At 48.6% G+C, this 15333-nt stretch overlaps 1 protein-coding gene across 10 annotated transcripts in view; it reads left to right on the top strand.

Annotated features, from left to right (window-relative positions):
- The first annotated feature begins 210 nt into the window (after positions 1–210).
- The window catches only part of EFCAB11 (EF-hand calcium binding domain 11), a 173354-nt gene continuing 158231 nt past the window's right edge, over positions 211–15333 (top strand). For all 10 annotated transcript variants that reach the window (XR_003589981.2, XM_004010836.5, XM_060418486.1 and 7 more), the window contains exons 1-3: positions 211–394; positions 931–1026; positions 5445–5490. Coding sequence is in view for 9 of the 10 variants with exons in the window: in XM_004010836.5 (XP_004010885.3) it covers positions 320–394; positions 931–1026; positions 5445–5490 (217 nt within the window). In the remaining variant the exon portion in view is untranslated. The remainder of the gene's footprint in view (positions 395–930; positions 1027–5444; positions 5491–15333) is intronic.

Raw genomic sequence — 15333 nt, 5'->3', positions numbered from 1 at the left:
GCGGGTCTGAGGGCCTCTCTGCCATAGGCTGTTCCAAGAGTTAATAAAACTAGAGGGGCGGAGCCAGGGTTGGGGGCGGGCCTGAGGGCCTCTGCCATAGGCTGTTCCAAGGAAACGTAGCCAAACAAAGTCTCTGGCCAATAGAGCTGCGGGATCAACGCCAGTGGCTCTCAGGTTGTCCAATGAGAGGGGACGTTGGAGGTGCCTGGCGAAGCTCAGCTTCCGGGACTGCGCCGCGCCGGGCTGGCGGTCCCGGCCCGGGGGCTTTGGCCGCAGAGCTCGCGGGTTCTGCAGTCTGGACTCGCATGGGGAGATCGCGATGTTCTCCTCCCAGGCCGGCGGCCGGCCGCGAACGTGGGAGGCTAGGCCCTCAGAGCACAAGAAGTGGGTGGAAGTAGGTGTCCGGAGGGCTGGGTCTCGGACTTCGGCTTGACCCGGGGCGCTCACGCCATCCCCTCGCCCGGCTCTCGTTCAGCCCCGAGGTGTGATGGCTAATGACCCAGCCTGGGGCTTCCAAGCTTCTGGATCCCCGTCCAGTGTTCTGCCTCCTTCCAACCCCCTTCTGCTCTCTGCGACAGTCTCTTTATAATAAGCTGTAACCTGCACCTCTCCTCCCGCCTTTCAAAGCCGTCCTCGCTGCCTCGCCTTCCTCATTCTAGCATGAATTTTGGGTAGAATTTATCCCGATGGTTTAAAAGAATTAACCTACCGATTAAGTCCTTGGCACTTTGAGGAGGAGTGGGGAGTAAATTTTAGCACATCATTAAGGTGTTTTGAGAATTAAAATTAAGATAATGAAACTCACTTCCCAGCCCAACTTTTCAGCTAAGTTTTAGATTTGACAGGTCTAAACTTAATATATGTTAGTAATAAAAATAGTAGAACAAATGGTTTCTGTTTTATTAACTGAAGATTTTTAATGTTCTTTAGGTATTTAGAGCATGCGATGAAGATAACAAAGGCTATCTAAGCAGAGAGGACTTTAAAGTTGCTGTTGTAATGCTGTTTGGTTACAAGCCATCCAAGGTAGAAATTTCTTTTGTATTTGGGGACAGCGCAGAGAATACAGTAGTGGTGGTGGGTTAGTTGTCAAGTTGTGTCTTACTCTTGCGACCCCATGGACTGTAGCCTGCCAGGCTCCTCTGTCCATGGGATTCTCCAGGCAAGAATCCTGGAGTGGGTTGCCATTCTCTTCTCCAGGGGATCTTCCCCACCCAGGGACTGAACCAGGGTCTCCTGCATTCCAGGCAGATTCTTTGCCAACTGAGCTACGAGGGAAGCCCAATACAGTAGTGGATGGATTCTAAGTAAAGTGCAGAGGGCTAGCTTAGGATGTTTATAAAACAAACCATTGCCTTTTGAGCAATTTTAGAGATGTGTCCAGTGCTGAATTTTACTTTCTTCTTAAGAACCCAAATAAGTGATGAATTAGAATCTATAAAAACTAAGTTACCACAAGGCTGGCAATAATTATGTTAAATGTGAGATACTAGCATGGTTTCAAGACAGAAGCCTGGGAGGGGGATGTTGGTAACAGGGGGAATTCACAGAGGAAGGGACGTGCAGGATTTTCTTTTTTTTTTTAAACTGAAAAAAAAAGTTGCCCCATTTAAATTATGAAAATAATGCGTTTATATAGTCAAAAATTTAAAACTGACCAGAAAAATATGAAGTTGGATGTAAATCTCTTCCCTCCCTACTCCTCAGGAGTTACCAGTATTAGCCATTTTCTTGTGTATCATCCCAAGTTTCCTATGCATGACAAACACGCCTGGCATGCTGTTGAAAGCGTAGGAAGGTGCGTAGTATGCCTGTTTTATTTTAACTTGCTTTTTTCCCTTGACAGTAGAAGACCATGGAAGCACACACACTACATTTAAGAAAAGGCAGTGGCCTGGTCGTCTCTAGCTAGTTGCCTTGTTTTGGTCATTTCAGTTGCTTCCATTATTTTTCATTCCTGCTAATATTGCTACAATGAGCATTCTTTTGCAACTGTGTCTCTGTTTGTGAATGCATCTCTGTGGAATTAATTCCTAGAAGTATAAGTGCTAGGTACACTTGAAATTTCACTGGGCATTGCTTCTCCAGAAAAGGTTGTGCTAGTTAAGGAGAGCTGAGCTGAACTCCAATGAGCCTCCTGCTTCAGTAGGACAGGTTTCCTGGGGCTCCCCATCCTTGTGTGCTCCCCTTGTCCTTTACATCCATTCTAGTCCCAGGTCCCTCTTGTTAAGCTGCCGAATTTGGATAAATCAGAGGCGAGATCTTGGCCAGGTATAAGAAATTCAGTGGCAGGCATCAGCCCAAGGGAGCACTCGGGGCTGTCTCTGGAATGCCCTCCCTCCTGCCCTGGTTGGACCAAGGGATTCGGCGGCCACTTGGGCTCAGCTCTGCCTTATGATCAAGCTCTACTTGTCTCAGATTACAGACCCCACGAAGCTGGGGACCACATAGCATCCACTTCTCCATCATGCTTAAGTGTATCACAACTTCACTGTTAGTGTGTTCTGTTGATTCAACGGGTCCCATGAACAGCCTTGGTAGGTTCCGAGTGGTTCAACTGCCAGGGGGTTGCTTAGTTACTGTGAGGTTGATTCTGGAGCTCAGAGAAGTCCTCAGGGCTAGTCAGGGCTACCTCCCAGAAAGTGCAGCTCTCCTGTTAACCTGCACTCATTTCAGCTGGAATTCCAGAGCATGTCGGCCACGTGGACCCAGCCTGTGAAACACTGCGTTTAACCCAGGTTCAGCTGGAAAGATACCTGGCCTCGTTCTGCCCTTATTACTTTCGGATCTACTCACTCGGTTTTAATTTTAGGGCATAAGTGAAGAATTTAATGACATGTACAGTGATAGGGTAACGTACGTACTACACACCATTAAGTTTAACAGGTTGTTACTTTCGGTTGAGGTTTTGGAGTTTACTTTTTAATCAAAGCAAATGCTTGTTGACTACAGGCTGCTAAACAGTAAAATACTGATGTAACAAATCACCTGTACACTTAAGAATCATTTGTAACCATCATGAACATTTAAGTGAAAATGTATTCCCTCTGAAACCTAACAGGCTTTTACTCTTATATTAGGTTGAGGTTTGGGGTTTTGTTTTTAAATATTGCTTTTGAGCAAATGAAATAACTCCTGAATGCAGGTCATGAAGCTGTAAGTCACTTTTATGTAATAAATCACTCTACATTCATGAAAACGTTTACAGAATGAAATTTATTATATTCTCATATAGTAAGAGGAGCAGTTCCAAGTGGCTAGAAATATAAAGATGAATAAAACATAGATGCTACTTTGAAACAGGGCTTCCCAGGGGGCATCAGTGGTAAAGAATCCATCTGCCAGTCCTGGAGACACAAGAGATGTGGGTCAGGAAGATCCCTGGAATGGGAAACAGCAACCCACTCCAGCATTCTTGCCTGGAAAATTCCATGGACAGAGGAGCCTGCCAGGCTATCGCCCACGGGGCCGCAAAGCGACAGACACAGCTGAGCAACTGAGCGCGCACACGCTTTGAAGCAGTTCCCAGTTTAGAGAGACTTATAAACTCTGAGAAATACTGAGACAGAGATTAAGAACAGAAAGAAGAGAAGGTGAGGAGTTCTAGTGGTGACTGTAATAGGAGGTTGGGCCTGTTTAGACCAGCGGAGATAGACTCCACTGGTATGAAGGGTCTGGGGGCGCCCCGGGGTGGTGGGAGAAGCTGTCCCGGTGATTGGACCTGGTGACTGTACCGGAGCCATGCGGCCACAGGACTGAAAGGATAAGAAGAGGGAAGCTCCGAAGGCGGGCTTTGGGGGAAGGGCAGTGACCTCACACAGCGGCGCGCTAACGCTGAGGAGATGCAAGCGCCCTAAGTGCACACGCTGTGTTTTTTGTGTTTTTCACTTTTTATTTGTGTTGGGATACAGCTGAGCAGCGATGCTGAGACAGTTTCAGAACAGTGAAGGGACTCAGCCATACGTATGTGTGTATCCATTCTCCCCCAGCGCCCCCTGCCATCCAGGCTGCCAGCTGACGTTGAGCAGCCTTCCCTGTGCCCTGCAGCAGGTCCTCGTTGGTTCTCCATGTTAAATACAGCCGTGTGCACTCGCTGTTTAAGTCCCGTGCTGGATGATGAGGTGACGATGGTGCTAACGAGCAGCTCTCAGGCTGTGCTGCCTCCCTCATGAGGAATCTAAAATCAGGTGGAGAGGGGAGGGCGGAGATAGATTTGGGGTTCCTCACAGGTGTGCGAGTGGATGGCACCAGCCAGGAAGGGTGTGCAGAGTGTGAAGGGCGGCACGCTCTCCGCTCTCCCGAGGGGAGAGCCTGGGGGCGTCTGCACATTTAAGGTCTGTGGGGACCCCAAGAGGAAGGCGCACCGGGAGCTAGTCTTCTGGAAGGGTCAGGAAGAACCAGGAAAGTGCAGGGCATGGAATCCAAGGTGGAGAAGCTATGTCGCATGTTGCCAAGATCCTAATTCCGTGATGTTTGTAAAAGTCTTGCAGCAATGTGGGAAAATGCTGGTGTTTTAGTACTTAGTGAAGGCGGGTCCACAAACTTAATACACAGTGCGTTCTCAAATATGTTTGCAAATGCGTGGGTAGGAAAGGAGGAGGTCGGATGGACTGAGACTGGCATTGATGTACACAGACTGCAGCGTGTAAAGCAGAGAGCTGATGGGAGCTGACTTCACAGCACAGGGGCTCTGCCTGGAGCCCTGCAGTGACCTGAATGGGAAGGAAAGCCAAAGGTGACGATGGAGCGGCCGTATGGATGTGTGTGACCGGGTCATTTTGCTGTAGGAGGAAAGCCCAAACCAGAGGGGCCCTATGGATGTGTGTGACCAGGTCACTTTGCCTTAGGAGGAAAGCCCAAACCAGAGGGGCCCTATGGATGTGTGCGACCGGGTCACTTGGCTGCACGGCATAAACTTAACACAAAGCTGTGAAACAGCTGTACTCCAATTTTGAAAAAACGCACGGGAAAAAGGAAAGCATACCCGGTGGAAATGTGGACGGTGGTTTTCACTGGATGGCCTTTTTTTCATTGTTTCTCTTCATAATGTAAAAATATTTTTTATGTTTTCTACATTGTTACTATTACAGTCAGGAAGAAAATATTTTAAATGAAGCCAAAGAGCCCATCGTAACAATTGCTTGTACTTGTGTAAGACAGAAAGGTTACCTTGTAGTGTATGCTGTATGTATGACAGGCAAGTTGATTTTAAGTGATTTAACTGTTTTGATCAATAGATTAAAGCTTTGGGGGCCATTAGCATCTGTAGCAGATTAGCTTCTGGTGTCTTACTGACAGAACAGTAAAATGATTGTGATTTGTCTGTTGGATTCAACAAAGATGGTTTCTCACACATTGCTTTCTTGCATCCCAGGAATTAAGAACTTATACTGTGAAAACATTTGATGAAATTATATATTCTGTTTTTTTTTTTTCTTTTCTAGATAGAAGCTGATTCTGTGATGTCTTCAGTAGATCCAAACACTTCTGGTAATGTGAAAGTTGATTTTTACTACCTACCTTATTTAGACACTCATGAAACGAAAGCAAACACAGAGACTCTAACGCGCTCTGTTAAAGCAAATCTTTTCTTTGTTTCCATTACCCCCAAAACAAGAGGTTTGGTTCTTTTAGTTTTGATGAATCAATGTATTCACAAGTATGTTTATTATCAGAGAATTTTCAACCATTTAAAAGCCTGAAGACAGAGTGGTACTTCTAAGTGGAACATCCCACGGATGATCTGGGTTTTCTGAGCAGCTGAGTGAACAGAAGTGGCACGTACTGAAATGGAAAGACTAGGGGAAAAGATTTAAGGTTTGGAGACAGCAAGAGTTCAATTTTGAGTTTGAAAGGTTTTGCTCAAGGACATCAAAGCAGTCAGGCTGTATGAGTTTAGAATTCAGAGCAGAGCTCTAGGCTGCAGAGATGTTTGGGAGTCTTCAGCCTGTGGGTGGTTTTAAAGCCATGGGAATGAATGAGACCCCCTGCAGGAGAGTGTGGGCTGAGAGCCATACCAATGGTAACCACCAGAAGTCAGGTAGGGGATGAAGAGATCGCAAAGGAGGCTTAGGAGGGGCAGAGGGCCCAGAGGAAGGTCAAGAGTGATCAGAAACCAACAGAAGCGGACGTTTCAAGGAGGAGGTGTGGTCAGCACTGTTCACTGCTGTTGAAAGGTCCAGTAGCAAAAGAACTGAGGGGACCCGTGGGGCTGGCACCCCGGGGGCGCTGGATGATTTTAGCAAGGGCCGTGTCAGCGCGTGCTGGGGACGGAGGCTGGGCCGCAGTCGTTGGAAGATAAACAGGAAGTGAGAAAGCGACAGTGTGAACAGGTCAGTCTTCCAGGAGGTCCAGCAGCTGTGGATCAAGAGCCCTTTGCTTTGCATCGTCTGCCTTTGTGTGCAACATGAAGCTGTTTCTCAGCTCAGCCGGGTGACTGAGTAAAGAGGGGAAAGGCAGAGGAGAAAAGAGGTGACCCTGTTGTTTGAGGCGGTAGGGTCCACAGCACGCGGAATTGGCTTTTCAATTACAATTTATGACTTACAAAACGTTGCAAAATAAAAATAGTGCAGAGCATAGGCGTGTACCCAGATTCACTTACCGTTCGCACTTTATGCCGTCTCCCCTCTCATCAGCACTTTCTGCCTCTTCTTGCTGAGCCTCCATAGCCTCGGCACGCTTGCTGGGAGTTCACGTCGACGCCTGTCTGTACCGTCTGTGTAGCAGAGTCGGACGTGGCTTGGAGACCGAACGACAGCAACCGGCTGCGTTCCAGGGCTGTCGCTTGCTCTAATTATGCCCTTCAGGGGTCTTCCCTCATCTCATCCAGGAGTTAGTTCTGGGTACCATGTCTCTTTAGCCTCTTTTAAGCCAGGACATTTCTGTAGACTTTTTTTTTTGGTGCCTTTCTACAGCATTGATTTTTTTGAGGAAATAGCCCGCTCCGCGTTGTTTTGCTTTCCAGGAACAGCCCTCCTGTGCTTGCCTGGCACTCCTCTGTCGTTCGGTCGAGTGTTGTGTCCTCAGACAGCATCGTGTTCGGGCGATCTGTCCTTCTCAGGGCACCACGTCTTGACACAGCAGATGTCTGTCTGTCTCTCTTGTAGCTGATGTTCATTTTCTCACCAGTCAGGATTTGTCCGGTTTCTCCACTGTATTATTTCTCTTGATATTTTCTTCCCTTACCACTCAGCAGCGGCCTGTGGAGAGGCATGTTTGAAGTTGCAAAATTGTGCTTCTCGTCACCATCTCCCCCTGGATCTGGTATCCATTTATGATTCTTGTCTGATCCAGCTTTTGCCATATGGTTGCAAAGTAATGGTTTTCTAATCCCAGGCCTTCTTTCAGTTAGCCCTGGCATTTTTACTATAAGCAAGAGACTCCGTCTTCCTGATGGATGAGTCTAGCTCCTTTATCACTAAGGACTCATGAGTTTGTGTGCCTTTGATGATTTATGATTCATTCCTATACTTAACTGGGCTTTCCAGGTGCTGCTAGTAGTAAAGAATCTGCCTGCCCAGCCCAGGGGACACAAGAGAGGCAGATTTGATCCCTGGGGCGGGAAGATCCCTTGGAGGAGGAGATGGCAACCCACTCCAGTATTCTTGTCCGGAGACTCTTATGCGCAGAGGAGCCTGGTGGGCTACAGTCTGTGGCGTCGCAGAGTCGGACACGACTGAGTGGCTGAGCACACTATGCTGGATTATTTTAGCGCTCAGCTTGTCGGAGACTGGCCGTCGCGTGCCTCCTTGAGTTGGCTCCTGTGTCCTTTTGACTATATTTTTCTTTCTTTTAAAAAATATTTTTATTTATGAATTTTGGATATACAGAAGAGTTTAGTAGATTATTTTTTGGATACAAGTTTGGTATCCCATGAGTTTCCCTGGTGGCTCAGGCAGTAAAGAATCTGCCGTAAATGCGGGAGACTTGGGTTCAATCCTTGGGTCAGGAAGATCCCCTAGAGGAGGGCATGGCAACCCTCTCCAGTGTTCTTGCCTGCAGAATCCTGTGGACAGAGGAGCCTGGTGGGCTCCAGTCCTTGGGATTGCAAAGAGTCGGACACAACTGAGCAAATAACACTTCCACTTTTCACTTTGGTATCACGTATTGAACATGACTTTGTGAACAATATTGCCTCTAGGAGAAGGTGTTTTTGCCCTTTTTTTTTTTTTTTTTTTTTTTTGCCTGTTTGCAACATTGATATTTTTGAGGAGATAGCCCACTCTTCACTGTTTCATTTTTTTTTTTTTAAACTCCCTAACTTGATGGAATTTCCCCAGGTTTTAAATTTCTTATTAAAATTTTTCACACTGTCAAAACATTCAAACATTGTTTCTTTGCTCTTCAGTTTAGATTGTAAGTTCTTGGTGAGGCCTCCTGTATGTATTTTTTTCTGGGTTTCTATGGGAACCTTCTAGTCTGGAAAGATTTCTGTCTTCTGGCGGAAGGATTTCTCCCAGTTTTTGCACTGTTCAAGTTTCTCTGCTTTGGGAGGCCTCTGGGAGTTAGTGAGTGATTCTCTGGATGCTCTTGTTTATATAGTGTTTCTGCATAAATACATGGAGCTTGCCAAAGGCACTCTCACAGTCCCTGTTCCCATAGAGTTTCTCCCTCCTCTGGGTCCTTTGATTCCTAATTAGAGATTTGACCTCACAAAGGAGGTTTTCCTTCCTTAACCAGTTATCTGATGTACAAATAGGTATTATTCTGGAAGAAAGGTGGCCCGTGTTCTTTACAGGTGAGGCGAGCTCTCTGATGTAAAGGGTGGCCTCTGAAAACTCCTCCCGCAGCCCGTATCCTAGCATCCCCTGTGTGTATCATGTCACGTTTAGTGAGACACGCCTTGTACACGTATGTCACACCACATGGCTTCTCTATGGTGACTTGCTGTGCACTGCAGTGTAAACTCTGGCAGAAGGTTTGTCCACCTTTACTGCGTTCTAAAGGTTTCTCTCTTTTTAAAAACAATGTCTGTTTGTTTGGCTGCCCCGGGTTTTAGCTGCAGCGAGGGAGGATCTTCAGTCTTCAGCTGCGGCGTGCGGGATCTTTAGTTGCCACCCACAGGATCTAGTTCCCTCATCAGGGATCGAACCCTGGCCTCTCCCATTGTGACCATGCAGTCTTAGCCTCTGGACCACCGGGGCGGCCCCTGGAGGCTTCTCTCGAGGGTGAGTGCTCCGATACGATGTGAGGACTGGTCTGTGGCAGAGGATCTTCCAGGCATGCTATTAGTGGTCTCCCCGCTGCACTGTCTCTTTTTCTGATGTTCGAGAGAGCGTTGGCATGTGGCTGGAGACTTTGTAAATTTCACGAAAGTTTTCTCTCCTCCCCAAGTTCTTGATGCTTAGTTATTCAGTCCTGTCCTATCCTTTGTGACCCCATGGACTGTGGCCTGCCAGGCTCCTCTGTCCATGGGGATTGTCCAGGCAAGGACACTGGAGTGGGTTGCCATGCCCTCCTCCAGGGGATCTTCCGCACCCAGGAATTGAACCCAGGTCTCTGGCTTTGCAGGAAGATTCTTTACCATTTGAGCCACCAGGGAAGCCGCCCCCACCCAAGCTCTCTAACGCTCGGCTTTGCACCTCCTGCAGAGACAGTTCTCACACGTCCGCAGTCACGGAGCTTCCTTTTGATGTTAGGTCTGACGTACATTAAAGCTTTAAGGTTTGGACGGGAGTTCCTCTGCAGGTACTGCCTTCACGTGGCCTCTCCTGAAGCCTCGTTCGCTTTGGATGATGAAGAGCACCTCACTCTGGGAGATTTTCTCAAACTCACAGTGGCCTGAGGGTTGCTGCAGAACTGGAGGCTCTCATCCTGAGAGGAGGCTTCCCTGCGAGGGCTTTCCGACTTTGGTGATGTGCCCCCAGAGCTGCTCTCGTAAGCATGGTCCTTCGTTCATTATCAGGGATATTACAGCTGCTCTCACAGCCACTTCTCCATCAGATCGTTAGCATGCTTCCTGTTGCAGCATCTTTTCCGAAGAATCACTTTTTAAATATATTTCAGAAAGTTACAAGGCTATGGTTTTTCCAGTAGTCACATATGGATGTGAGAGTTGGACCATAAAGAAAGCTGAGCGCCAAAGAATTGACACTTGTGAACTGTGGTGTTGGAGAAGACTCTTGAGAGTCCCTTGGACCGCAAGGAGATCCAACCAGTCCATCCTAAAGGAGATTGATTGGTCCTGGGTGTTCATTGGAAGGGCTGATGTTGAAGCTGAAACTCCAGTACTGTGGCCACCTGATGTGAAGAGCTGACTCATCAGGAAAGACCCTGATGCTGGGAAAGATTGAGGGCAGGAGGAGAAGGGGACGACAGAGGATGAGATGGATGGATGGCATCACTGATTCAATGGACATGGGTTTGGGTGAACTCTGGGAGTTGGTGATGGACAGGGAGGCCTGGTGTGCTGCAGTGCATGGAGTTGCGAAGAGTCGGACACGACTGAGCGACTGAACTGAACTAGACAGAAGGTTGCAAAGTAGATTAGCCATCGGAGACGTTCAGGGGAAGGCAGGGTTGGAGGAGTGAGGTCTGAGTGTAGGTGCTCAGCGCCTCCCTCCGGAATCGCGGTGGAGGCCTCTCCTTCGTCCGCAGGCTTCCTGGCTCCCCCTTCCTCTTGGGTTCTGATGTCAACGGCAAATTAACCTTCTCAAAGCACCACTTTCTTCGTGAGTAGAGGAGTAGGCTTACAGCCAGGATACTAACTTTCCAACCAGCTGCAATTCATGTCCCCTTGAAAGGGGACACTCCAGAGCACAGACATCCTTGCGAATGTAAAACAGCCAGCCTCGCAAGAAGTCACTGCCGAACTCTGAATGCTGCTGACATAGCGGTTTTTCATGAGACCTGTTCGGTCCTGGACCAGTTCCAGACCATCAGCCCCTTCTTTTCTCCCCTTCAGTGACTTGAGTCACATTTAATGTTATTTATTTTTTAAAAATACTTCTTTGACTATGCTGGATCTTAGTCCCGGCACACAGGATCTCTGATCTTTGTCGTGACGCGCAGGCTATTTTTTAGTTGCGGCATCTGAGGTCTTTGGTTGTGGCGCTTGGGGTCTGGCTCCCTGACGGGATCGAGCACGGCCACGCTACATTGGGAGCATGCCGCCATAGCCGCTGGGCCACCAGGGAGGCCCCTAGCTTTCCCTTTTACAGGAAAAGTTTATACACAGATTCTTTTACCAAATACATCATCTCTCTCCTTAATGTTTTGATCTTAAAACCTGAAGTGTTGGCCTTGGTTTTCTGGGAGCTATTTATGCAGATAATCAACTTTCCGAAGTTGCTCTCTGCTGCTGCTAGTTAGTGAGAAGTTAGTGAGTTGTGTCCAACTCTTTGCGACCCCGTGGACTACAGCCCACCAGGCTCTTCTGTCTGTGGGATCTCCCCAGGTAAGGATACTGGGGTGGGTTGCCATTCCTTCTCCAGGGTATCCTCCTGCCCCAGGGATTGACCCCACGGCTGTGTCTCCTGCATTGCGGTGGCTTCCCTACCCGCTAAGCCACCGGCAAGTCCTTCTGGATAGCTGTGACTTGGGCATTCTCGCACTAGGTGTAGCTCTTCTTACGTCTAGAAAAGGCTGTGCCAGGTCTCCAACACGCCATCCCACTCGAGGGCCTGTTGCTGCCCAGCTTCCTGGGGGAGGTCCAGAGTCACGCCCTGGGTTGAACCCAGCCAGGCAGAGCCCTGACAATGTACACGCTGCCAACGGTCCTAAACCTTCATGCCCAAACTCTGCGTCCCTGGCTCTCTGGTTTATAAAAGGTGAGCCATCTCTGTTGAGGCTCCTTGTGAAAATTAGGATGAGTGAAAAGTTTAGACAAGGCCGTGAGAAGAGCAGGCTATCTCAAGAAAGGTCACACCGAGGATTCGAGAGCAGCCAGAATGAACAGCAAAAAGGCGCTGATGCCGTTTTTAATGCTCGTAACCTGACAAAGCACGGGAGTGTCAGGAGCAACTGTTTGGGCACCAGGAACAAGAAGTTAGATAGTCCTAACAGGAGGGAGAATCAAGCCACGTGTTTAAGGAAGCGACAGACGAGTGTTGGTGCTGGTTCTAGTACACACTGCGCGCGTGTGCCCTCACTCACTTCAGTCGTGTCTGACTCTTTGTGACCCTGTGGACCAGCCCGCCAGGCGCCTCTGTCCGTGGGATCCTCCCGGCAAGAACCCGGGAGAGGGCTGCCATTTCCTCCTCCAGGGGGTCTTCCCGACCCAGGCATCAAACCCGTGAGCCTGGTGTCTCCTGCATCGGCAGGCGGGTTCTGTTACCGCTGAGCCATCTGGTATTGCAGCCTCGTGGTGGAGGGTTTTATTTCTGTTCTCTAAGAGTAGAGATCATGTCATATCTTCTCTAACTACAGAAAATGAAGAAGTTTGAATCTAGAAGAGCCTGGAAAATGGTCATATGTTCCCTTTTTTCAAATGAGTAGACTGAACTCCAGGGAGTAATAAAAAATCTTAATCCTGGCATTTGGTGGTTCTTTATTGGTTTATAAAATACTTTCCTGCGTGTTACAGTATTTATTGTTATTACAGATAATAATTATAGCTTGATTCCTTGAACATATACCCTGTGCAGATGCTGTGATGAGCATCATGTGGGGATCGTCAATGTTAACACAGCTCTATGTCAGGATTCCCTTGTGGCTCAGCTGGTAGAGAATCCGCCTGCAGTGCTGGAGACCTGGGCTTGATCCCTGAATTGGGAAGATTCCCTGGAGAAGGGAAAGGCCACCCACCCCAGTGTTCCGGCCTGGAGAAGTCCAGGGACTGTATGGACCACGGCGTCGCAAAGAGTGGGACATGATGGAGCCACTTGCGCCGTCGTATCAGGGCTATCTCGTTTTATAAGCTAAAGCCATCCTGAAGCTCTCAGAGGTTAAGTAACCTGCGCAGGTGGTGCAGCTAGCTAGCCTGTAGCAGGCCGCAGGACTCGAGTCTCTAAGCTTACCCTCACAGCCGTTTGCTAATGGGTGATGTTAATAGTGCCGTGGGTCATATTAGTCATTGTGATGGAGCTGAGGCCAGTCTTCACTGTCCCGGGCACTCAGTGAATGAATGAGTCGACATCAGGAGCTCGTCAGTGTACAAAAGACAAGCCGCCAGGTTCTGTGCCACTGCTAGAGGTTGATGTCAGATTTGCTCCTGAGGGTCCAGAGCAAAAAGAGAGTCATAGCCCAGTCCGCGATCAGCAGCCGTGCCACAGAAGCTACTTCTCCAGAGAGATGTGGTCTTCCCTGGCGTAGGGCGTGTCCCCCACGAGGTCTCAGGAGAGGCTGATGAGCGGACACTGATGTCTGCACGCAGTTCGGGAGATACAGTAGTGAAGTGTGTAAAGTTTCCTGAACTTTCTTCGTTGTACGTGTGCCCAGTCGCTTCAGTTGAGTCCAGCTCTTTGCGACCCAATGGACGATGGCCCGCCAGGCTCCTCTGTTCAAGGGACTCTCCAGGCGGGAACATTGGAGTGGGTTTCCATGCCCTCCCCCAGGGGATCTTCCCTACCCAGGGATCCGTCCCATGCCCCTTGTGTCTCCTGCATTGGCAGGCGGGTTCTTTACCACTGGGAAGCCCTTCTTCAGTGTAGGCCAGTGGTTTAATGCCGCATGTGTCTGGGCAGTTCTGGGAAGGGCAAGGCCACGGGTGATCTCAGGGGGTTTGACTTCACTGTGGGATGATTGTAGAGCACCAACAACAGCCACGACTATGAGACTTTGGCTTAAGCTGCCCAGTGTACGTTGCCCCCACTGAATCCACAACAGCTGTCTGTGCATTTTTAATCCCAGATCATATAACATATGCTTGGAGAGGAAAATGAAAACAAAGAACATTAGAATTTTGTTTCCCCTGGATGATTAGATCATGCTTTTTTCCCACCCACCCCCTTTCTTTCTGTTTTCTTATGTGGTTTCCCTTTCAAAACAAGGAACACGTTTTACTTTCATACTTAACAGGAAAAAAAGCTTTCTAGGAGCTTACTTTAAATCGTCAGCGATGGAAACATCGAAGAAATCGATTCATCACGATGGGGATTGTGGACTGTTTGGCTCAGTCGTGCTATCCAGGATCAGGTGAATCGAAAAATAGTTTGTGTCTGGTGAGGCTAATGACCTTTGTTTGTTGCTGTCTCACCTGAGTTGTTTTGAGCAAGACCATTGACGATGAAAGGAATTCTTTTCCTAAATTTAAATGTCCACTCTCTAGCCTTTTCCACGGTGTTGTCAGCACATTTGTGTGTCTGTTCTGTGCGTATCTTGTTGTCTGGGGCTTCTCCCTGGGGAGCGGAGGCCCCAGCGCAGCAGATGCAGCTGGCGCTGGACTTTGGATTTCATTCGCTCTGTTCTTCTCTGTCGTTAGGAAACGCGTTCGCATTACGGTGGCGGTTTAGGCGCTCAGCCGTGTCCAGTTCTTTGCGACCCGGACACGCTCGTCTGTCCATGGAATTCTCCAGGCCAGAACACTGGCGTGGGTTGCCATTTCCTTCTTCAGGGATCTTCCTGACCTAGGACTCAAACCTGGGTCTCCTGCATTGCAGCAGATTCTTTACTGACTGAGCTACGGACATTATACTTACCTTGAAATCCTAGGACCGGTTTGTTGTTGCTTGTTTGCTTTTTGGCTAGCCTCGAGGCGTGTGGGATCTCACTTTCCGGATCAGGGACTGAGCCCACACCCCCTCATTGGAAGTGTGGGGTCCTGACCACTGGTGGTTGTTAAGTCGCTCAGTTGTGTCTGGCTCTTTGCGACCCCATAGACTGCAGCACTTCAGGCTTCGCTGTCCCTCACCGTCTCCCAGAGTTTGCCCAAGTTCATGTCCATTGAATTGGTGATGCCATCCAACCATCTCATCCTCTGTCGTCCCCTTCTCCTTATGCCTTCAGTCTTTCCCGGCACCAGGGTCTTTTTCAGTGAGTGAGTTCTTCACATCAGGTGGCCAAAGTATTGGAGTTTCAGCTTCAGCATCAGTCCTTCCAATGAATGTTAGGACTGATTTCCTTTAGGGTTGACTGGTTGGATCTCCTTGCGGTCCAAGGGACTCTCGAGAGTCTTCTCCAACACCGCAGCTCAAAAGCATCACTTCTTCAGCACTCAGCTTTCTTTATCGTCCAACTCTCACATCCATACATGACTACTGGAAAATCCATAGCCTTGACTAGACGGAGCTTTGTTGGCAAAGTAACGTCTCTGCTTTTACCACGCTGTCTAGGGTGGTCACAGCTTTGTCTCTGCTTATCACCACGCTGTCTAGGGTGGTCACAGCTTTGTCTCTGCTTTTTACCACGCTGTCTAGGGTGGTCACAGCTTTGTCTCTGCTTATCACCACGCTGTCT

Source organism: Ovis aries, chromosome 7, assembly GCF_016772045.2.
Source record: "Ovis aries strain OAR_USU_Benz2616 breed Rambouillet chromosome 7, ARS-UI_Ramb_v3.0, whole genome shotgun sequence".
NCBI lineage: Eukaryota > Metazoa > Chordata > Mammalia > Artiodactyla > Bovidae > Ovis > Ovis aries.
Note: the sequence above shows the minus strand (reverse complement) of the source record. Positions and strands in the feature narration are given on the sequence as shown.